The sequence below is a fragment of the Herpailurus yagouaroundi genome, unplaced genomic scaffold (genome assembly GCF_014898765.1).
Source record: "Herpailurus yagouaroundi ecotype Mexico unplaced genomic scaffold, PumYag 141, whole genome shotgun sequence".
NCBI lineage: Eukaryota > Metazoa > Chordata > Mammalia > Carnivora > Felidae > Herpailurus > Herpailurus yagouaroundi.
In genome coordinates, this window is record NW_024412396.1 from 2,786,768 (window position 1) to 2,811,517 (window position 24,750).

Consider the following 24,750-nt stretch of genomic DNA (forward strand, 5'->3'; position numbering starts at 1 on the left):
AGGGTCTAAAGGAAAACACTCCTTTAGAACATAAAAGTAGAAACAGTAGAGAATAATGCTTAAAAGTTCAATTCAGAATTGGGACAAGCTCTAGGTTTGAATCTCGCCTTCAATACTTTTTAGCTATGTGATCTTCAACAAGTTGCTTATCCATCTGAGCCTCCATTTCCTTATCTGGAGAAAGAGATAAGTGCCTACCATGCCAGGTATGGTGAGGGATAAATAGGATAATGATGTTGGGTAACTGCACAAGTGTCTGGCATATATTAAGTGCTTAATAATGATAGCTCTTGGGGATTCAGTCAGTGGAACGTGCGACTCTTGATTTTGAGGTTGTAGGTTTGAGCCCCATGTTGGATGGAGATAATTGCTTAAAAGGTAAAATCTAAAAAAAAAAAAGATAGCTCTTAACAGTAACTTCAGTATCATTAGATGAATTTTGCTGCTGTGTCACACTCTCTTTAGATTTGGGGGGAACTACACATTCATAGTGAAATCTAAGTTCATCTGTTGTCACCAGATTTCCTTAGCCAAGTACATGGAGAACAATAGACTGGTTAGATTAAGGTAAAGGTGATATTAAAAATTAAAATGGCCTGGGATGCCTGGCTGGCTCAGCCAGTGGAGCATGCAATTCTTAATCTCAGGTTTGTGAGTTCAAGCCCCATGTTGTGTAGAGCTTACTTAAAAAAAAAAATTTTTTTTTTAATGGCTCAACCTAATTGTCTATGTTGATGAAATTACTCCTTGCTTAAAGATTTTCAAGCCAGGTTCCCAACAGTCCTTCAGATAAACACTTCTTATTACTACTATATGCAGACCTTTCCCAAGAGCCAATAAAGTCCAACAATCATTTGAGTTATTGTTCCATATAGGGCTAAACACTAAAGATTCAGAGATGTAGAAGATACATTTTTTTTGTTTGTTTTTGCTCAAGGGAATAACAGTTTAGTTGTTAACGTTTTAAAGTTTCTTTTTTTTTTTAATGTTTATTTATTTTTGAGACAGAGAGAGACAGAGCATGAATGGAGGAGGGTCAGAGAGAGGGAGACACAGAATCTGAAGCAGGCTCCAGGCTCTGAGCTGTCAGCACAGAGCCCGACGCGGGGCTCGAACTCATGGACCGTGAGATCATGACTTGAGCCGAAGTCGGACGCTTAACCGAATGAGCCACCCAGCTGCCCCTAGTTGTCAACGTTTTACCTATGAAATCTCCTAGATCATCTTCTCTATTCCATCTTTTCCAACATCCTCAAGAAGTTTCTTAATCTAGTGCTGGATGAGACTTCTCTCCTTGTGCTTCCTACCATTCACCTAACTTTGACCTTATTCAGCTCTTACACAACTCAACTATTTCATTAATTTCATTATTTGTTTAATGTATATGAATGTCATCTCTCCAGTCAGATTATAAGTAACTCTAGGGCATGGGTTTCTATTAGTTCAGTCTACATTCTTGTAACACCTACCATTCTATTATTCCTACTTTAGATCATCAATGATGCTTGTTAATAAAATTTTATGAGCTTGTATGAAATATATAGTTTAACTTATCCCTCTAAGTCAATTGGGTATGAGATAGTTGGAATTGGGGCATATGTTACTTTCCCATACCATATCACCGGACTCACTTAGGAAATTTCTTTCCTCTTTTTGCCTTCTAATTTTCTTTCTTCCACAGTCTTGATGTTGAACACCAGATCACTGAATTCTGCATGGAAAAGGCCATTTCTATTTTTGCATTTGGTCTTGAAAAAACTTGAATCACTATCATCCACTCAGAAACCCCTCTAGAAGAGAATGGGGTTGCTGCTCAGCATATCTGCAATTCAACAGCCATGCAGGAGGGGAAGCAAGAAGAATTTTTTTTCCTGGAAGCAGATGTCCTTCTGACAAAAGCAGAAAAAATTTTGCCCCCATATAATCCTAGAGAAAATCTGTGTCTCACTCTAGTTTAAATGGAGCTAGAATAGTGCCTATTAACTCTACAAAGATTCTCACACTTTGTAAAAATATCCTGATTTCTCTGAAATCACCTATTTGGGATCTCCCTTTACCTTAGAGTTATAATTCTTGTCACTGTAATGTCAATGGGAATATTGGGACTATTTTCACACTGAAACTCAATCTATGAGATTGTGGGTAAAGCAGTAGTAATATTTACCCAACTAAGATTGTATTTCTTCAACATTTAGAAACCTGTTGAAGAAAGAGACAAGAACAACCTCAGGATATAGAGAAATGTCCTCCACCCTTGAATACCTGCACATATACAGAGGTGGGTGAGCAAGGCTGAGGCAGGAAAGGTTTGATTGTGCTTGTGTGCATGTAGGTGTACACATCTGCATATGAATAAGAGGAGGAAAATGCTTAATCCTATCAGTCAAACTGGTGAAAGAGGTAACAGGCTCTGGGCTATTTATAGACCATAAATTGGCATGTGCTGTACGTATTGAGTACTTTGCTGATCTCATTTTTTGAGCAATTGAGATAAAGGAGAAGCAAAGAAAAGGTAATGAGAGATTCAGATCATGATTGTAATTTTCTAAAATAACATTACATTTCTTTTAACTGTAAATGCCTGGAAAACCTCCCAGAGTCAAGAGAATTAGATAGAATGGGATTCCATTTTGAAAACAGAGTGGAGATAACATGATCACCAAAGTCTGGGTGTAGAGGTGAAGAGGATTATCTGAATACTATACTGATTTTATTTGATTTCAAGGGCGTTCTCCAATGTCATTATTGCTCGGGTGCCAAAATGCCTCTGTGCATGTAATATGGGCTCATCCAGAGACACTGATTCATGGGCAGTAGGACAATAGGGCAATAGGGCAATAGAAAAAAGTTCAAAAGGAACTTTGGAGAGAGGACACAAACATATCTGGCCTGACCATCCTTCACCCCATTCTCTGGGAAGTCTGTAAAACCTTCGACCAAAAACAGAAGAAATGCTCACTCTCTGAAGTAATGAGCCATTGCCCATCCACCTCCAGGGCCTCTCTGGAAAGAGGAAGATGTGTTGTCTAGAGACAGAACCATATTTGGGACCCTCTGCCAAGCAGTGTGTGGTTAGGGGGTTGGAGTGGCCTATACTGGCACTCTCAGGAACACTCAGGCCGCCCAGCCTCAAAGTCAAAGTCTTCCAGCTGGGACCCATTTTAACCATCGGTTCCTCCTTGACTCCACGTTCTAGTCATTCTTTGAGAGCCTCATAAGGTCTTCCATGAATGTTAGGAGGTGGGCAGACTCACAGGCAACTAGGGAAACTGCAAACTGTCTGTTTACAGAGAGGCACAATCTGTCTCTCCCTTTCTCCATAATTTATTTCCTCATCTGTGAAATGGGAATAACAGCCCCATCACATCTACTTTACAAAGTGAAAGTGCTGCATAAGATGAAAAAAGCTATAGGAAGGCATTATTAGCGCCGTTGTAGCCATTTTTATTATCCATTCCCTAGGCCCCCTATGTTTCATAGGACATAAAACAACCAAACATCTACTAAATATGTCTCAAGACAGTCCCCAACCTGCTAAAGAGATGGCTGCATGAAACCCTGTTAAAAATTCAGGTTCCCTAGCCCCACTTTAAGCCAACTGGATCAGAACCTTCAAGTGTGGAGCCAGAAGACTTGTATTTTCAACAAGCTCCCAGGCAATGCTGACCATCAGCCAGGTGTGTGAACCCTCTTTGCTCCATTCTATGAACACTGGACAGAACTGCTCAGCCTGCTTTGAAGGAAGAGATGCAAGACATACACAGCTTCCTAGACCCATCAAATATGACCACTGGGGATGGGTTACAGCACAGGTGAATGACAATCCTTTTCTAAGGGAGTAGGAAGCAAAAATAGCACTTTAGAGGGGGCATAGGTTCCACAAGAGGACCACCAGAGAAGGGGAGGAGTGGTGGATGGGAAAGGAAATTGGACTCACCTACAATGATACCACAAGCACTGACCAATCCAATCTCTTTCTTCAGGGCTACTCCGCCCCCTCCAGAACCAGACTCCGGGGTGGTATCCGATTTGCTCCCACCTGGGTGGTTCTTTTCAGTGTTGTTTCGGTGCCTGGCTCCTTTTTCCATCTTTACCATTGGATTTCAACCTCCGAAAGGTATCTCTCTTTCTAAATATGTGTGGGTGTAAATATATTTTAAGAGATTGTCTTTCAAATTGAAATGTCCTTTTCTGAAATAAGGACCACTCCTACCCTCTTAAAAAAGACTCAGGCAGATAAAAGAAAAAACTGAAAATCTTCCTATTCTGTATTGACACTTTCTTGTCACTCGTGCTTACAAACAAGGAAAGGGTTATTAAAAGTGGGGGGAAAAGAGACATAGATATTTAAATATAAAAATAGAACTGTGCCAGCTACTCCAGCTGGAATTTTCCTGAAGGGGATGTAGATCTTCAGAGACCAGAATGGTTCTGCAATGTGTACCAGGCAGTGGCTTATTTTAGCCGCTTCAAAGAGCTAATCTGGGTTTCAGTCAGCTCTGCCCCCAAGAAAACAAAGATTGTCTTTACCTCCCCTTAGCCTTTTCTTTTATGATGAAGATAAGAGTTTTCATTAACTGAAGGAAAAAAAGGCAGTCCTCCGGTACTTTTTTCTCTTCCAGAAAAACAACTGTGGACCAGACCGGTTTGCTCTAGATCTTGTTTCCACCTGCTGTGGGTTTGTTTTCCCCTCCCTGTCTTCTGCCTTCCGCTTTCTCCAGATGTCCTCTTATGTCTCGTTTGTTTTCCTGTCCTTGTTTTCTTTCTTCCAAGCTCCGTCCTCACGGCACAGACTGCCCCATCTCTCTAGGTTACGGGAGAGTGGCCCTGGCACACACGAATGTGCTTCCCTTTTAGCATGGGGTTTTATAGGCTGAGCTAGCTCCGCCCCCATCTCCTCGGCTTCTCTCCATCCTCAGTCCGTCTCCTCCCTCCTCTTCAATTTAAATATTAGCACACAGCCCCCAAAGATCACCGAGAAGATGGATTAAAATATTCTGCTTTGTAATCGTCTCTCATTCTCCATCTTTCTCCTTGTGAGAAGTGGAAGTAAAATCCTTCCATGTCAACTGTTCTGGGAGAGATCATTAGCTGGTATAGCATTACAGGTCATACAGCATTTGTGAGCTTTATAAATAAGGGACCGGTTGTGCAGACACTTCCTCAGAAATACACAGGCGACTGTGCTAAAATATTTATATCTGGATCATTTGAGGATACAGGAGAGAAGGTTATAGGGGCCTTGTCTTCAAGTTTCTGAAAGTAGAAGGAAATGCGCGGCTGGGGGAGGGGAATGGAAAGAATTAAGAATAATGGAAAAGAGGTTCATTTAGTAGAATTGTGAGCTGTGAAGAGCATAGGTGAAACAGAATCACCAGGAAGAGGTAGTAGCCTTAGTGTTCACAGCTCTATTCTGTGTTAGCTAAGGCAGGATGAAAATGACTCCCGCTCTGGACCCAGGAAAGAATGACACAAAATCTGGTAGGATGGAGCCTTTCACAGCTTCTAGTATTTTTTGCATGCATAAATTATCTGAAAGACAGCTTGAGGAAGGAGTGAAGAGCTATCAAGACCTCTCTGATCACAAAACAGAGTGTTGATGTTAAGAAATGACCAACTGGGGCCCCTGGGTGGCTCAGTCGGTTGAGCGACTGACTTTGGCTCAGGTCATGAACTCACAGTTTGTGAGTTCAAGCCCCAGTCGTGCTCTGTGCTGATTACTCAGAGTCTGGAGTCTGCTTCAGATTCTGTGTCTCCCTCTCTCTCTCCTCCTCCCCCTGCTCACGCTCTGTCTCTCTCTCACTCTCAAAACTAAATAAATGTTAAAAAAAAAAAAAAAAAAAACTTTAAAAAAAAGAAAAAAAGAAATTACCAACTTATCATGTTGATATTGTGTCTTGGCTTCCATGAAGAATTTCACCCAGGAACTGCTGCCTTATGGTGAGAGCAATGATATCTATTTATAATTGTAAAGTACTTTGAAAAAAACAGCAAGAAGCAATATAGCAGACCACACTATAAATCTAAACTAAAATTATTTCTTTAAAAAAAATTTTTTTTAATGTTTTTTAATTTATTTTTGAGACAGAGAGAGACAGAGCATGAGCAGGGAAGGGGCAGAGAGAGAGGGAGACACAGAATCCGAACCAGGCTCCAGGCTCTGAGCTGTCAGCACAGAGCCCAACACAGGGCTCGAACTCACAAACCAAGAGATCGTGACCTGAGCCGAAGTCAGACACTTAACCGACTGAGCCACCCAGGCGCCCATAAGCTAAAATCATTTCGAATCCATATTAAATATATTATGCAAAAGTACTTGATTTTAAAGTGGGTCTAAAAAACAAAGGTCCCCAAGCTGACTGCTAAATACAGAAATTCAGTTTTTGGAAAATGTTCCAAAAGACTCTGCATTTTAAGAAAAATAAATACTTAATTCCTTTTAATAAGGATGGTTGAGCTATTGTAGCAAAGACTTTCCAAATAAGATAAAGTCCAATCCACAATATTTTCACTTTGCCCTTAAGCACTCAGCAAGTACTAAGAAGTTTCAAAGGTTCGGAGTTCAACCTCTTCTCCTTTTGCCACTTCAAGATACAGCAAATTGAAAGCCTCAGCTAAACACATACATACATATATACATACATACATACATACATACATAAATAGCATTTTCAATCAAAAGAACAGAGAAGTAAGGAATATATAGCACAAAACTCCACGGGAGGGCATGAGTCATGGCAATTTTGAGTTGCTTCTGGCCTTTCCTGAAGGACAAAGCATTGAGGAAAAATTTGATGGATTCATTTTTAAACAGTATGATTTGAAGACTTCTGCCCAAATTTCAACATTAAGGTATAAAACAAATAATCTTTCTCCTTCCCAAACATGAGTTCTTTCAGTTACATTTATATTTCTAATTTAAATGTGTCAATTTAATATGAGATAAAACATGAATGTGATGAATTTGAGTTCTCTTGCCAAAATCAGTGCAAACTGACCACAAAATGGCAGGCTTTAGCCAGCTGAATTTATGATTAAAGAAGTTAAGGAGGGTAGGGGCGCCTGGCTCAGGTGGTTAAGTGTCTGACTCTTGATTTCAGCTCAGGTCATGATTTCATGATTTTGAGCCCCTGCCAGTGCAGAGCCTGCTTGGAATTCTCTCTCTCTCTCTCTCTCTGCCCTTCTCCCACTTTCTCTCTCTCTCTCTCTCTCTCTCTCAAAAAAACCAAACTTTTAAAAAAAATTTTAAAAAAGAAGTTAAGGAGGATTGTGGGATCAAATCCATTCTTGGGATATAGTGGTACTAAGCACACCACTAAAGTACTTAGGACTTAGGACTATTCCCTCTTTTAACAGAACCTTTTATTCATATTACATGGCTCTCTTGATGTTGGATTCTTTTTGTGAAACAAACCCTAGGTGTGTCAAAATTCCACATGACTAACATTGAACACAAAAGAGTAAAAACAGTCTTGGTGTAACATGCTGAAAAAATCTATAGAAATTATTAACTGACGTTTCTTAAATTTTGAGCACTGAATTATTTTTATTCATAACTATTCTACATTTGCCTTTGTATCTTTTGTTCTACTTTCTGCATTTCAACAGTGCTTTACAGTCTACAAACTGTTTTATGCACAACATCTGGGTTTTTTCTCCTCCTTATTAAATACTTTGGATAGAGAAGCCACTTACTTTTTCCTCTTACAAAGATTAGGAAGCTGAGGCTCAGAGAAGTGTCTTGCCTGAGGTCAAAGACAAGACAATCTACTTCTGGGCAAGTGGGATGTCAATATTTTACACATGCAGAGCTTTTCCCAGGACACTATAGCTACTTAAAGGCTTTGATCAGGGCCATGTCCACATCTTCTTAAATTGGTGTCATAACTGTGCCTTTTAGAGAGCCACCTTGATGTTAACATCTGTTCAGTGACTCACAGAACTTCTGCCCTCCCCTCAATATTTGTCACCTCCTTCACATAGTCCTCAGTTTGGCCATTTTCCAACTGCATTAGCACAACTCTGTTTCCAGTATCTGGGTGACTGTTTATTATTGATTTGCATGCTTAGGATGGGAAGAAGGTGATCCTTTTAACCTGGGAAAGGGTGGGTAAGAGGGTCATTTTCTTATGAACAAGGACTTAGCAGGAGAAAGTCTGTGTGAGGCTGACACCTACTGCACAAAGGAAGGTATGGCACGGAAATATGCTACTTGGTACATAGTGAACAAAAAGTTCTGTTGCCATATTCCCTTTAGCAACAACAGCTAAGAAGTATCTGTTTTTTCTTTTTAATTTTTTAATGTTTATTTTTGAGAGAGAGAGAGAGAGAAACAAGGCATGAGCAGGGGAGGGATAGAGAGAGAGGGAGACACAGAATCTGAAGCAGGATCCAGGCTCTGAGCTGTCAGCACAGAGCCCAAGGCGGGGCTCAAACCCAGGGACCGTGAGATCATGACCTGAGCCAAAGTTGGATGCTTAACCGACTAAGCCACCCAGGTGCCCCAAGAAGTATCTGTTAATGCAGAGGAATACAGCACAAAGCTCATTTACTCCATTTTTTTTTTTTCTGGAGACCCAGTAGACATGCACTTTATTTATTCATTGTAACAAAGCTGTGAACTCTGAGATCAAAAGAGAGGACCCAAATCTCTTCTTGGAGGAAACTCATAGTCCAAATTCACACTCCACTCTTCTTCTTGCACCTAAATGCCCAGAGTCAGAGGAAACCCTGCTTTCAATTAAAGCCAGCTTTCTTCCTGAAGTTGCAGTGACCACTGTCTATGGCCAAACATGGCTTCCTGAGCTAGCATTCTAGGACCTTTTATTTCATTAAAGTAAAGAGCAGATGAAAATTAGTGAGCAAAGAGGAAAGAAATAAAAAAGAAAAAGACAAAACAGGTCAGAAAGAAAGGAAGATAAAATGAGAAGATGTAGTTAGTTAATAAACTCTTTTTAGTGTATGCTGTTTGCCTTTTGGACATATTTATGAGTTCAAAGGAAGTTGTATCTTCTAGGGTTTATGTAGTCCTGAGAATTTGGATGGGGCAGATCCTGTTTTGTTATGATGGTCAATGAATTCATGCTCTTCTGGAGATAATGATGAATCCTTGCTCTGACAATAAAGACAAAAATTCCAGCAGATTACTCTTCTGTCTGCTGCACTTGGATGGATTCCAGAGGGCTAGCCCAGCACTAGTGGGAAAGAAATAAAGGTGCATTCCCTGAGGCAGCTGCATGTGCTTAACTCATTTGCTGGGCCCAATCTGTCTCAGGGCTTTGGTATTCTTTCTAAGCCTTTAGGCGAATCAAGTTCTGAGTACTTAAATGTGGAAACTTCCAGTTTCTAATTGGTTTTCGCTGAGGATTTATGTTTACCAAAGATGAAAGCTCATATATTTTAGGATATGGAAAATAAGTTCCCTGAAATTAGACATTTGTTTTATTCTCTGTTGTAACCCCAGTACCTAAAATGGTGCCTAGAACTCAAAAAATATGATTGAATGAATGAATGAATGGTAATGTACATTAATTCATAATAAATAAATTAAATAATAGATGATGGACTGATGTGTGGATTAATTGTAGTAAGATGCAGTCAAGTCCTCAGTGCTTGGAGAGGAGCTGAACTCTAGACAGAGGAGAAAAACACAAGTAAAGGTTTGACTTTGAAGATCATTTCATATGGAACACAGATCTCAAGGAGGCCCCCAACACTGCCTGGCATTCCAACACTGCGGGCAACTGACTCTTCCATTCACTGTCATTCTCCTCTCTGCAAATACCATCCCTCAAATCCGCACTTTCAGTTGATGTCCTTGCCTATTATTTCATGGAGAAAACAGAATGGCAGAAGGAACTTCCACATCCTCCAACCACTAACTCTGTCAATATGCCATAAGCTGCACCCACATACTCTGCCTTCTCTCCCATAGAAATGGATGTGCTGTACTTGCTCCTATGTATCTCCCTGACTTGTACACCAGCTTCCCTGACCTAGCTCACCTACCCAGGGACTTTGCTCCTGCAATTATTCCTCTCTCCTGCATCATCAGCTTTTCACGCTCTAGGGGATTATTCCTATCAGTATACTAACATGCTATAATGGCTTCCATAAAAAACAAAAACAAACAAACAAAACCCCAACCCTAACAACTTCCCTTGACTTTATATTCCTTTTCAGCTGCCACCCAACTTCTTTGATCCCTTTTTACTTCTTCAACCCTTATTCATCCACTACATTTAAGATTTTATCCCCATCACTCCACTGAATCTATTCTTGTCAAGTTCACCAATAGCCACCACAGAGTCCAATCTTGTGACCATTTCTCAGTCTTCATCTTACTGATCTCACAGAAGCATGGCTCTTGGACATCCCCTCTCCTGGGGAAGGGCTTTCCCCTTCCTCACTGGCCTCTTCTCAGGCTCCTTGACTGGATCTTTTTTTTTTTTTTTTATTTTTTTTTTTTGAGAGAGAGAGCACACAAGAATGTGAGAGAGGGAGGGGCAGAGAGAGAGAACATGAGATCATTACTTGAGCTGAAATCAAGAGTCAGATGCTTAACTGATGCTTAACCCAGGCACCCCAGCTGGATCTGTTTTCTTCCCAACCTCTCCTCTTCTCTATCCTCCTTAACTGGGTGATTTCATCCAGCCCTATGACTTTTAGAAAGTCATAGGACTTTCAGCCCTAGGACATCTCAGATATTTCTCAAATGTTTAGATCCAGCCCTCATCTCACTCATAAACTCTAGATCTAGTCATCTAATTGATATCTCTGTTTGGATGTTTAATAGGCACCTCAAACTTAATATATCTTGTGCCTGCAAGTCCCTCTAAACCTGTTCTTCTTCCAGTATTCCCCACTTTAGGAAATGGCACTAGTTGGTCAGGCCAAATATCCTGAAGTCAACTTTGACTTGGGTTTCTCTCACATGCCCTACATTTTTTGTCTTGTCAGCCAATCCTGTTAGCTGTAGATTTACTCTTATCTAGAAATAAATAACTTCTTATTATATCATCTCCACCACTACTGCCCAAGTTTATCACCACTTTACCATCGGCAATCCCCTGGACTACTGCAGTAGCTTTCTTTTTTTTTTAATTTTTAAAAAAAATGTTTATTGTAGACCGAGACAGAGTGCAAGTGGGGGAGGGGCAGAGAGAGAGGGAGACACAGGATCCAAAGCAGGTTCTAGGCTCTGAGCTGTCAACACAGAGCCCTACACGGGGCTCAAACCCACGAACCGTAAGATCATGACCAGAGCCAAAGTCGGACACTTAACTGACTGCGCCACCCAGGCGCCCCTGCAGTAGCTTTCTAATCAGTCTCCCCGTTTCTATATTTGTTCTGTGACAAATGTCCTCCTCTACACTGTTCTCGACACAGCAGCCAGAATGATCCTTTATAATCATAAATCAGGTCATGTCACTCCCCTGCTCAAAACCTTCCAGTGGCTGTCCATCATACATAATAAGAATCAGATCTGAAATCATCTTTATCATGGCCCCCGTGGCCACTCCAAATTTATATCCTTCTTTTCTTCTTTCCACTTAGCCCTACCAGGCTCATAGGCCTTCTTACTATTCTTTGAACACTGAGCTCTGCCTCAGGCCTTTGCACTAGCTGGAGCCTCTCAGGAACACTTCCTCCAGACAGTCACATGCCTTGCTCCCTCATGTTATACATGTTCCTCAGTAAATGTTGCCTCCTTAACAGAGGGTTGCTCTGACCACCAAATGGACCTTATTTTTATCATCACTGCTTAATATCATTTGGTTTTTTGCTTGTTTGTTCCTTGTTTGTGTCTCCTATTAGAATGTAAGCTCCAGATTATTAAACTGGTAAGAACAGATACTACACTTGATCTTAGCCAAAAGGCCAAGAAGCAATGTAAGCTCCAGATTATTGAATTTGTTGTTGTTTTTTTAATGTTTATTTACTTTTGAGAGAGAGACAGAGTGTGAGCGGGGAAGGAGCAGAGAGAGAGGGAGACACAGAATCCAGAGCAGGCTCCAGTCTCCGAGATGTCAGCACAGAGCCCAACACAGGGCTCGAACTCAGAACTCATGAACCACGAGACCGTGACCTGAGCTGAAGTTGTATGCTGAACCGACTGAGCCACCCAGGTGCCCCGAATTTGTTGTTTTTAGGTGGTTTATGGTTATGGTTAAAGAGTACTTCTCTTTTAGAGATATATGCCAATATATTTATGGATGAAACAATATGACATCTTCGATTTGCTTCAAAATAATATAGGGGGAGGGATAGAGAGGTAGATTAGCAATGACAGAAGGTCAACTATGAGTTGATATTATTTAAGATGGATGGTGTGTAGATCGAAGTCACTTTGTATATGTTTACATTTGTATACGTTTACATTTTTTCATACAAACAAACATAAAACTTGGCTTGTTTCTTCACCATTATATCCCTAATGCCTAGAGCAGTGCTTGGCATATAGGAGGAATTTGTTAAAGAAAAAAAAGAGACAACAGGTTCAAAATGGAGTCACTTGTGCTAAGTCCCATGTCAGCAAACCAAGGATTTATATCTAATCTAATTGCAGTTTCAGCCTCTCCCAGAAATGTGACCTTTAACCAGTCAATCTGGTATTACTTAATCAGCACTAGTGAGGTAATCTTCTTGATAGACCCCCTGCCCTTCCCTCAAAGGAAGGTGACCTTGCCTGAAATAATCCACTGTTGGTTAGAAAATTCTTTTTTCTACCTCCATCCACCTATAAAAGACTTTCATTATGTACAGCTCCATGGAGCTCCTTTTCCCCTTTCTAGATGGCATGCTGCTTGATTCATGAATTGCTGAATAAAGCCAATTTGATCTTCATATTCAGTTAAATTTTGCTTTTTCACAAATTCATAAATATATATTCATTCAACAGTCATTGCACGTTGAATCAGTTAGAAGAGTAAAGGTATATTTCCAAAATAAATTTTAATCATTTACTGCCAATTGTTATAAAGGTATATTTTCAAAATAAATTTTAATCACAATGCCAATTGTTGAAAATCTAAATTCTAAGTTCCAAAGGAGGATTTTACAAAGACTACCCAATTCCAGGCACTGAGTTCAAGAATGTCCTAATTGTGGGAATGCCAGAACTATAGTGGCTAATTTGGTGATAGCTATGCCTTTAATTTTTCTCCTCAAGACCACTTTTAAAAAATATACCTTTATTTCTTCTTTCTTCTTTCTCACCAAATCATGATTATTAGCTGTGATCTCCTATGCTAGAAATGCGTAGCAAAGTTGGAAAGAAAATACAAAAGTCTAGGTAGGTGAAAATTTATGGATCCAATCACTTGCAACTTTTGCCAGCCTATGGTGTGGAAATCACTGATGCAGAATATAAAATCCCAAGAAGAAAATGTGGTCTTTTAGGAAATTTCCAATACTACACAATTCATTAGGCTAATAGAGAAAAAAATTCTAGTAGAAACTGGATTATATGTAACTGGGTGTACTCAATTTCATTAACATATTCAGCCAATCCGATCAACTGTTTACTGTGCTAGATACTGGGAATATAATGGTGAGCAAAGACCTTCTGCCTTCAAAGACCTCAAGCACTGTGATGACTAATGTTATGTGTCAATTTGACTGTCCACAGGGTGCCCAGATTAAAGATTACTTCTGGGTGTGTTTTTGAGTGTTTCTGGATGAGATTAGCATCTGAATCAGCAAACTCTGTAAACTGCTCTCCCCAATGTGACTAGGCATCAGCCACTCTGTTAAGGGCTTGAATAGAACAAAAGGCAGAAAACAGAGCAATTTGCCCTTTTTTGCCTGTTTTATTTTATTTTATTATTTTTTTTAAATTTTTTTTTTCAACGTTTATTTTTGGGACAGAGAGAGACAGAGCATGAACGGGGGAGGGGCAGAGAGAGAGGGAGACACAGAATTGGAAACAGGCTCCAGGCTCTGAGCCATCAGCCCAGAGCCCAACGCGGGGCTTGAACTCACGGACCGCGAGATCGTGACCTGGCTGAAGTCGGACGCTTAACCAACTGCGCCACCCAGGCACCCTCTTTTTTGCCTGTTTTAAATCTGCCTGCTGGAGTTGGGTCGTCTCATCATCTCATCTCTAGCCTTCAGATTGGGATTTTAACCATTGCCTCCCATGATTCTCAGGCCCTTGGACTAACTGAATTACACTACCAGCTTGCCTGGTCTCCAGTTTGCAGACAGCAGATTGTGGGATTTCTCAGCCTTCATAATTGCATGAGCCAATTTATCATAATAAACCTCCATCTCTGTCTCTGTTTCTGTCCTATTTCTATCTCTGTCTCTATCTAGACGTCTACCACTACCTATATCCATACAGGCATACTTTGGAGATATCATGGGTTTGGTTCCAGTAAAGCAAATATTGCGAGTCAAATGAATTTTTTGATTTCCCAGTGCATCTAAAAGCTAACATTTACACTACATTGCAATCTATTACGTGTGACAGCATTATATATTTAAAAAGCAATGTATATGTCTTAATTATAAAATGCTTTATTGCTAAAATATGCTAACCATCATCTGAGCTTTCATCAAGTTATAATCTTTTTGTTGAGGGAGGGTCTTGCCTTGATGTTGACGGTTGCTGACTGATCACTGTGGTGGTTGCTGAAGGCTGAAGGTGGCTGTGTCAATTTCTTAAAATAAGACAACAATGAAGTTTGTTACATTGATTGATTCATCTTTTTACAAAAGATTTTTCTATAGCATATGATGCTCTCTAGCTATGAAAGTCCTACATGGTGGGCCGCCTGGGTGGCTCAGTTGGTTAAGCATCTGACTTCAGCTCAGGTCATGATCTCAAAGTTCATTAGTTGGAGCCCCACATCAGGCTCTGTGCTAACAGCTCAGGATTTGGAGCTTGCTTCCGATTCTGTGTCTCCCTCTCTCTCTGCCCCTCCCCTGCTTGCTCTCTGTCTGTTTCTCTCTCAGAAATAACTAAACATTAGAAAAAGTCCTAGATGACATCTTCTTCCAATATAAGGCTGTTTTACCTACATTGAAAATCTGTTTTTTAGTATAGCCAGTTTTAAATTTTAAATTTAAGTTAAAGGCACTTCTTTAATTAGCTAGATCTTCTGGATAACTCACTGCAGCTTCCACATCAGCACCTGCTGCTTCACCTTGTACTTCTACGTTATCGAGACAGCTTCTTTCTTTAAACCTCATTAACCAACCTCTTCTAGCTGTGAACTTTTCTTCTGCAGCTTCCTCAGCTCTCTCTCTGTCTTCAAAGAACTGAGAGGTAGGGGTTTGCTCTGGATTAGACTCTGGCTTGAGGGAATGTTGTGACTGGTTTGATCGATCCAGACCACTAAAACTTTTTCCATATAAACAATAAGGCTATTTTGCTTTCTTATCATTTGTGTCCACTGGAGTAGCACTTTTAATTTCAAGAACTCTTCTTTGAATTCACAACTTGACTAAGTGTTTGGAATAAGACACCTAGCTTTCAGCCTATCTTGGCTTTTGACATGTGTTCCTCACTAAACTTCATCATTTCTAGCTTTTGATTTAAAGTGAGCGATGTGCAACTCTTGCTTCCACTCGAACATTTACAGATCATTGTAAGGTTACTAATTGGCCTTATTTCAATATTATTGTGTCCCAAGCAATAGAAAGGTCCAGGGAGAGGTTAAAAAGATAAAGGAATGGCTAGTCAGTAGAGTAGTCAGAACACACACAACATTTAACAATGAAGTTTGCTATTTTATTTGAGGGCTGTTCATGATGCCCCCAAAACAATTATAATAGTAATATCAAAGATCAATGATCACAGATCACATAACAAATATAATCATAATGAAAAATTTGGAGTATTGTGTGAATTACCAAAACGTGACACAGAGACAAGAAGTGAACAAATGCTGTTGGAAAAAATGACGCTAGCATTGCCACAAACCTTCAATTTGTAAAAAATGCAGTACCTATGAAGTACAATAAAGCAAAGTGCAATACAACTAGGTATGCCTCTATCTCCATCCATCCATCCATCCATCCATCCATCCATCGTCCCCTACTGGTTCTGTTTCCTTGCAGAACACTCCATAATAAAAGGGCCTTAGATACAGACACTTTAGGTGTTTCTCTTTCCTCCTGAAGTCCATAGCTTTCTGGACTCCCAAGAACCAAGTTACATGGACTCCCCAACAAAGGATCCTTGAGCATTTGAGGAAAGCTCTATCATGAAAGCCACAGACAATAAAAAACATAGATGATGCAAGGAGCAGAAGAAAGCTTCCAAAAAGTTACAATTCATATACTCAAAAAAGGTGCTTAGAGTGAGAATAGAGGACCCAGCTATGAGCCCTAATTTTAGCCCCAACAGGTCATACCAGTCATTGATTTCAAAACCACACTCCTCTAAGTTCCCCCAGACAAAGTTGTTCTTCTCTCTTGTGTTCCCACTTACAGCCATGGCCATAACATCTTGCTATCATAGCATCATGGTTTTAATAATTTAGGCCTAAAACCTTCATCTTTTTCCCTCCCTTTCCCTTCATAGCCCCATATCCAATTGGTAACCAAGTCCTGTTGGTTCTGCCTCTGAAAATTGTCTCACAACTGTCTTCTTATTCTATAGCTGCTGCCCTATTCCAGAACTTCTCTTTTTCTAGTCCCGCTGCTATAGGCTACCAACTAATCTCCCTTCCTGTGACCATCCATCCCTTCATTCTGTCCTTAGAATTACAAAATATGGGATTAATCATGTTTCTCTCCTGCTCAAAGCCTCTGATGGTTCTCTACTGTATAAAGCAGGGGTTCCTACGGCTGGCTAAGTGAGCACCACAATCACTTGAGGAAATATATATTTGGCATAGGGGAAGTGCTCAATAATTTCTCAGGTAGACCTTCTCCTATGGTACCCTCTGGTGGCAACTTCGTGCAATGGCGTATCTTCATTTCACCCACCAAATTCAATTCAATGGATCTAATTCTAATTTAATGGATCTGCTTATTGCTCAAGGGAACCACTAGCTTAGAAAATAAAGTCTAGGGGCGCTTGGATGCCTCAGTCGGTTAAGCGTCCGACTTTGGCCCAGATCGTGATCTCGGGGTTCATGGGTTCGAGCCCCGCATATGGCTCTGTGCTAACAGCTGGAGCCTAGAGCCTGCTTTGGATTCTGTCTCCCTCTCTCTCTGCCCCTTCCCCACTCCCCAAAATAAAAAATAAACATTAAAAAAAAAGAAAATATAGAAAATATAGTCTAAAGTCTTTAGTGGCTTCAATTCATCTCTCCAGCTTTTCCTCATAACATCTTTGTCTCACCATCCGTCTTTATGTCCCATTTCACTCTTCCCTTCAATCACACTGGACTACCCTGTACTTTCCCATATTGACATCCTTACTGATGCTTTCCCTTTGATTGGAATTACCCCCCTCCTGCTGTAGGATGAAACTTTCACATTGTTTTAGGCTCATTCATATATCTATTCATCTGGAAACCTGTCTGAATTAACCTGACCTCTCCTTTCTCTGTGTTCCCACAGCACTCCACACTTCCTCAAGGAAGCCTTCCTGAATTATATGCTTTCATAGTTCCTGGGGTTTTGTCTTTTATGACTATAGTTAATGTATTTAATGGTTATATATTTATTTGTGAGATTTAAAAAAATACATGTCTTTTTCTCCTATTATACTGTGCCTTGAAAGCAAGAGCATATCTGTTACCATATCCAGTTGGTACATAATATACAAACTCAATTATTTTTTGACTGGGTAAATTAATGTTTTGGAAATGATCAATATTCTGCTTTGTAGTATATATACATTTGGATTCCCTTGTTAGGTCTCAGGCTTTTTAAAGGGACAGATAATATCTCTTATGTCTTTGTTACCTTTCCCCTATCCCCATGTAGCTTTCTGCTTGGGATACAGTAGGAGCTTAGATACAACTGCCCCACTAGAACTCCAGTGGAATGCAAACTCCATGAGAACCAGGACTTTATCTTTTTTCCTTGCTATATCCCCAGGGGCTAGAATAGTGCTTGCCCTGTAGCATTTGCTCAGGAAATATCTATTGAATGAATAATTCAGTTGCCAGACAGAGCCTTTTCCTGCAAATGGTGGCAACTTTATATAATCACCAATGTTCTCATTTTACCCCTAAATTTCTCTTTTCCCATTGAGTTGTATATCCTGTTTGAGTATGCTAAAGTGAGTCTGGAAGCAAGATAACACCTGATAATTTCTTTTCATATTCTATCACTTATCAAGTATTTACTAAATACCTACTACTTATATTAGATACTGTAGAAGGGCTGGTAATCCCAAAGTGAATATATATATAGTCCCAGTCTGGTTGGAGAGAGAGAGAAGTGAACAATGATAGCACAGTGAGACAAGGGCCATGATAGAGATATGCACAGGATGCTCTGGGAGTTCCACTCTGTGGGCAGGCCAGAGTAGGAATCTGGAAAAAGTGATTTTTGAGCTAAGTCTGAAAGGATGAATAAAATTTAATGAGGAAGATATGCCAAGCAAAGGAAACAGTTTGCACAAACTGTTTGAATTAAATTCAGTGTGATTGAAATGCAGGGTGACCAAACATTGAGGGATGCAAAAAGAAATGTAGATCGTGAAGATCATGAGTGCCATGCTCTGTAAATGATCTTGAAAATGTTGGGCAATTTTAAGCAGAAGAGTGATTGGATCTGGCAGCAGCCATAGGATGGAATGGAGTTGGGAAAATCCAGAGGCAGGGAGCAGTTAGGAGGCAATTAATCAAAACAAGGAATAAAGGGAGACTAAAAGAAAGCAAGAGTGGTAAAAATGGAAAGATGCTGGATTCAAGATATATTTATAAAATGTATACAAAAGGGGTGCCTGGGTGACTCAGTTGGTTAAGTGTCTGACTTCAGCTCAGGTGGTGATCTTATGGTTCGTGGGTTCAAGCCCTGCGTTGGGCTCTGTGTTGACAGTTAAGAGCCTGGAACCTGCTTAGGGTTCTGTGTCTCCCTCTCTCTCTGCCCCTCCCTAACTCTCTCTCTCTCTCTCTCTCTCAGAAAATGAATAAACATTAAAAAAAATTTTAAGAATGATATATAAAAAAATGAAATATTAACTAAAAACAAATTGTAGGTATTATGTATAATTTCATATTTTTGTTTAAAGGTATATAACATATATGTGTGGTCTGTGTTGGTATATGTATTGAAAGAAATTCTGGAAGGATTTATATAAAGGTTGTCAAACATGTTTGTCTTTGGGGAATAGGATCAAGGGCAATAGGTTTTCACTTTCCAATTTATAAACTTGTGTTTTAATTTTTTTTAACGGACAACTAATTTTTTTAATGCAACATATGATTCTGAATAGAAAAACAATTTTTCTCTCTTTCTATAAAGGACATTTATGGGACAATTGGTGAAATTTGAGTAAGGTTTCTAGATTAGATAATAGTACCATATCAATGTTAATTTCTTGATTTTGATAATGGTACTGTGTTTATGGAAGATAATGCCCTTGTTTATGGGAAATATACACTGAAATATTTAGGAGTAATGAGGCATTATGCCTGCAAATTATTCTCAAATGGAACAGAAAAAAATAAAAATAGAGAATAACAAAGCAAATGTGGTCAATGCTAACATTTGGAGAATCAGAACTAAAGTAAACAGAAATTCTATGAACTTTTCCATAAGTCTGAAATTATAAAAAGTTTAAAAAAGGTATAGAATAGGATATAAAGTATGCTACTATTTGTGTGTGTGTGAAAATGGAATATATACATATTTTTGCAAATATAGAAATCATCTGTGAAAAGATACACAAGAACCAACACTATTAATACCTTTGGAAGTCAGAATTTGGTGGCTGGGAACAAGGGGAAAAGGAAGACTAATTTTCATTGTATATCTTCTGATAACTTTTGAATTTTCACTAAGTAAATAATTTGCCTACCAAAAATAAATATAATTTACAGTAATAAAACATTTTGTAAAATGAAGAACTTCAAACATACTCAAAAGCAGAAAGAAGAGTACAGTGAACTCCCATATCCCAGGATCATTACCCATATTCTACAATTATCAAGATTTTGCCAATTGCTTTATCCATACTTTCCTCCTTTATTTCTTTTGTTCTCCTTTGCTGAAATATTTTAAAGAAAATTCCAGATATCATTCCATCCCTACATATCTTATGAAGCAAATCTTAAAAATATGGAAATTTTCTTATATAACCACAAGTCATTATCATACCTAAAAAATTAACAATAATTCTTTAGTATCAACTAACACCAGTCCATAATCAAACTTCAAGTATCAAAAAAGGCCCACATACTATATATAAACACTGCACTCTAGCTGGTAAATTTATTTCTCAAGGTTCTCACTGTCAGAAAAAAAAGAAGGGAAGAAAGTAAGCAAGAAGGGAAGAAAGTAAGCCTAGAATGAATTCTGTGGTAATGAATTAGAATTGGAGACATCAGTATGAACTTGTGTTTAACTTCATATACATAGATTAAAAGACAGAAACAGGAGCACCTGGGTGGCTCAGTCCGTTGAGCCTCTGACTTCTGCTCGCATCATGATCTTGAGTTAGTTAGAGCCCCGCATAGGGCTTGCTGCTATCAGCGCAGAGCTTGCTTCAGATCTTCTATCCACCTCTCTTTTTGCCCCTCCCCCCGACTCACGCTCTCTCTCTCTCTCAAAAATGAATAAACATTAAAAAAAAGACAGAAACAATGAAAGAAATGTGTGCATACATCAATTAGTATACATACATATATTACCTAGGCCTGTCCACTGAGAGGGCCTAGAAGCACTGGCATTCCTACAGGAATGGTCACACCTTGTGCTCAGATTTTGGTTTCAAAATGCCAATCTCCAATGAAAGAAACCAAGGATCCCTGGAGAAATGTCTGATTTTAAATATTTTTTTAAATTTATGTTTATTTTTGAGAGAGAGAGTGAGTGGGAGAGGGGCAGAGAGAAAGTGAGAGAAAGAGAATCCCAAGCAAGCTCCACACTGCCAGCGTAGAACCCAACACGGGGCTCAAACCCACAAACCATAAGAGCATGACCTGAGCAGAGATCAAGAATTGGATACTTAACCAGCTGAGCCACCCAGGCACCCCAGAAATGTCTGATTTTAGAGCTGGTACAAGGAAAACACAAAAGTCTGGAGCATCTTGTGATACCAGAAAGGAAAGGAGTTTCAGAGGATTGAAGGAATCAACCTGAAAGAGCTCCCCAATATCCAAATGGAATAATTTGAACAATAAATAGTGTAGTATTTGCTATAATCCAAAAAGTGTAAAATAAACATAGATATGTCTATATTAATATAAATAAATGACTGAAAACATAACTGAATGGTGGAGGAGAAATACATTTTCTTTATAGAAGAATTCCAAATAATGTATGTAGATATTCTTCCTTACAGGAGGTGGTGCTTAACCACGTCTCCCCGACTTTATGGAATATAGAAAGGGGATAATATTTGAACTTTGAAGGCAGAAGTCTGGTAAACACTACCTTAACTAAGTCAACAAGATTAACATCACCAGTTTGTTGTGGATATCGTTAACTTCCTGATGTGATGAGAAGAGCACTGCATCTATGTGGTATTCTTTTTAAAGTTGTGTCATCACAGCATTGTGCAACAATTACCTCTAGTTCCAAATTTTTTTACCATCTCAAACAAACTCTACTCATTAAACAGTAACTCCCCATTCTCTCCTCCCGCTCCATGTCAACCTCTAATCTACTTTCTCTATAAATTTGACTATTCTAGATATGTCATATAAGTGAAATCATACAATATTTGTCCTTTTATATCTGGCTTATTTCACTTAGCATGTTCCCAAGTTTCCTTCATGTTGTGGCATGTATCAGAACTTCATTCCTTTTTATGGCTGAATAATATTCCATTGTATGGATATAGCACATTGTTTATCCATTCATCTGTTGATGGACACTTGTGTTGTTTCCACCTTTTGGCTATTGTGAATAATGCTGCATTAATACTGTGAACATTGATGTACAAGTATCTGGTGAGTCCCTGTTTTCAATACTTTGGGGCATATACCTAGGAGTGGAATTGTTGCATCATATGGTAGGGTACCTATACGTTTAATTTTTTGAGAAACCACCAGATTGTTTTCCAGCAAAGGCATCTTGTACATTCTCACCAATAATATACTGGGGTTTTGATTTCTCCATATCCTCCCCAACACTGTTTTCCTCTTGAAAAAAAAAAATAGTCATCCTAATAGAAGTGAAATGTTATCTGATTGTGGTTTTGATTTTCATTTCCCTAATGAGTAATGATATTGAGCATCTTTTTATGTGTTTATTGGCTGTCTGTATCTCTCCTTTTAGAAATGTCTATTCAAATCATTTGCTCATTTGCTCTGTTTTTAACAGAGTTGCCTTTTTGTTGTTGAGTTGTAGAAGTTCTTTATACATTCTGGATATTAAACCTTAATCGATTATATGATTTTCAAATATTTTCTCTCATTCTGTGGATTGCCTTTTTGCTCTCTTGGTAGTGTTCTTTGATACACAAAAGTTTAAATTTTTTTTAATCTTTTTTTAATGTTTACTTATTATTGAGAGATAGAGAGAAACAGGGCATGAACGGGAGAGGGTCAAAGAGAGAGGGAGACACAGAATCTGAAGCAGGCTCCAGGTTCCAAGCTGTCAGCACAGAGCCCCATGCGGGGCTCAAACCGCGAGCCGTGAGATCATGACTGGAACTGAAGTCAGACCATTTAACTGACTGAGTCACCCAGGCGCCCCCAAAAGTTTTCAATTTTAATTTTTCAATTTAAGTTTTTAATTTTTAATTTTTTTTTCAACGTTTATTTATTTTTGGGACAGAGAGAGACAGAGCATGAACGGGGGAGGGGCAGAGAGAGAGGGAGACACAGAATCGGAAACAGGCTCCAGGCTCCGAGCCATCAGCCCAGAGCCTGACGCGGGGCTCGAACTCACGGACCGCGAGATCGTGACCGGGCTGAAGTCGGACGCTTAACCGACTGCGCCACCCAGGCACCCCTTAATTTTTAATTTTAATAGAGTCCCACTTATCCATTTCTTCTTTTGTTGCTTGTGCTTTTGTCGTATTTAAAAACCATCGCCAAATCCAAGGCCATGAAGATTTGCCCTTATGTTTAGATGTTTGTTTGATTTTTAGTTAATTTTTGTATATATCATAAAGTAAGGGTCCAACTTTATTCTTTTTAAATTTTTTTTTAATGTTTATTTTTGAGAGAGAGAGAGAGACAGCGTGAGTTGGGGAGGGGCAGAAAGAGAGGGAGACACAGAATCAGAAGCAGGCTCCAGGCTCTGAGCTGTCAGCACAGAGCCTGATGCGGGACTTGAACTCACAAACTATGAGATCATGACCTAAGCTGAAGTCGGACACTTAACCAAATAAGCCACCCAGGCATCCCATAAGTATTTTATTCCTTTTGATTCTATCGTAAATGGAATTGTTTTCTATGGACAGCTAATTTTTTCAAGTTTATTTTCATTTATTTTGATAGAGATGTAGAAAGCAACTGGGGGAGGGGCAGAGAGAGGGAGACAGAATACCAAGCAGACTCTGCACTGTCAGCACAGAGCCTGATGCAGGGCTTGAACTCACTAACCATGAGATCATGACCTGCACCGAAATCAAGAGTCAGATGCTTAACTGACTGAGCTACCCAGGTGCCCCTAGGCAACTAATTTTTTTTTGACAATTTTGTTGAGGAAAGATAATCCTTTCTTTTCTTTTCTTTTTTTTGAAAAGATAATCTTTTCAACAAATGGTGCTGGAACAATTGGATCCATATGCAGAAAACAAAATCAAAACAACACACTCATGCACATGAAAGAATTTTAATCCATAGCTCATACCATATAGAAAAATCAACTCGAGGGGTGCCTGGGTAGTTCAGTCGGTTGAGCATATGATTTTGGCCCAGATCATGATCTCATGGCTCTTGGTTTCAAGCCTCATGTCGGGCTTTGCGCTGATAGTGCGGAGCATGCTTAGGATTTTCTGTCTCTGTCTCTGTCTCTGCCCCTCCCCTGCTCGCTTGCTCTCTCTGTAAAATAAATAAACATTAAAAAAATTAACTTGAAGTGAATCATATTCCTGATTACAAATTCAAAAGTATATAGTCCAGATTTCTAGAGTTTCTAGAAGAAAACATGGGAAAATCTTTGTGAGCTTGGGTTAGGCAAAGATATCTTAGATATGACACCAAAAAGTGCTCCATAAAAGAACAAATTGATAAGTTGGACTTTATCAAAAGTAAAACCTTCTGCTCTTCAAAAACCACTATTCTGAGACTGAAAACACAAGTCACAAACTGGGCATATATTTGATAAAAGAGTTTCTTCTGAATATATGAAGAATTCTCAAAACCAGTAATAAGAAAATAAACAACCCAATTAAAAATGGGCAAAAGAATCAGACACTTCACCAAAAATATATACATAGATGGCCAATAAGCACATGAAAAGATGTTCCTCATCATTAGTCATGAGGAAAACACAAATTAAATCACAATAAGGACCTATTACATACCTACTAGAATCTTTAAAATTAAAAAGACTAGGGGCTTGAGTATCTGACTTTCAATTTCGATTTCAATTTCGGCTCAGGTCATTATTCCAGGGTCATGGGATCAACCCTCATACTGGACTCTGTGCTGAGCACGGAGCCTGCTTGGGATTCTCTCCCCACCCTTCCTCCTCTGCCTCTTTCCCCCATGCTCTCTCTTG

General features: G+C 39.3%; 1 protein-coding gene and 1 pseudogene across 1 annotated transcript in view; both read right to left on the reverse strand.

The window, feature by feature from the left end:
• Positions 1–4,868, reverse strand: part of SLC7A8 (solute carrier family 7 member 8) — a 52,463-nt gene extending 47,595 nt beyond the window's left edge. Inside the window, exons 1-2 of the mRNA XM_040476668.1 lie at positions 4,531–4,868; positions 3,938–4,129 (exon numbers count right to left, since the gene is read on the reverse strand). Coding sequence (XP_040332602.1) covers positions 3,938–4,097 — 160 coding nt within the window. The 5' untranslated portion in view covers positions 4,098–4,129; positions 4,531–4,868. The remainder of the gene's footprint in view (positions 1–3,937; positions 4,130–4,530) is intronic.
• Positions 4,869–11,788: 6,920 nt separating this feature from the next.
• Positions 11,789–11,892, reverse strand: LOC121032525 (uncharacterized; annotated as a pseudogene).
• Between the last annotated feature and the right edge of the window lie 12,858 nt (positions 11,893–24,750).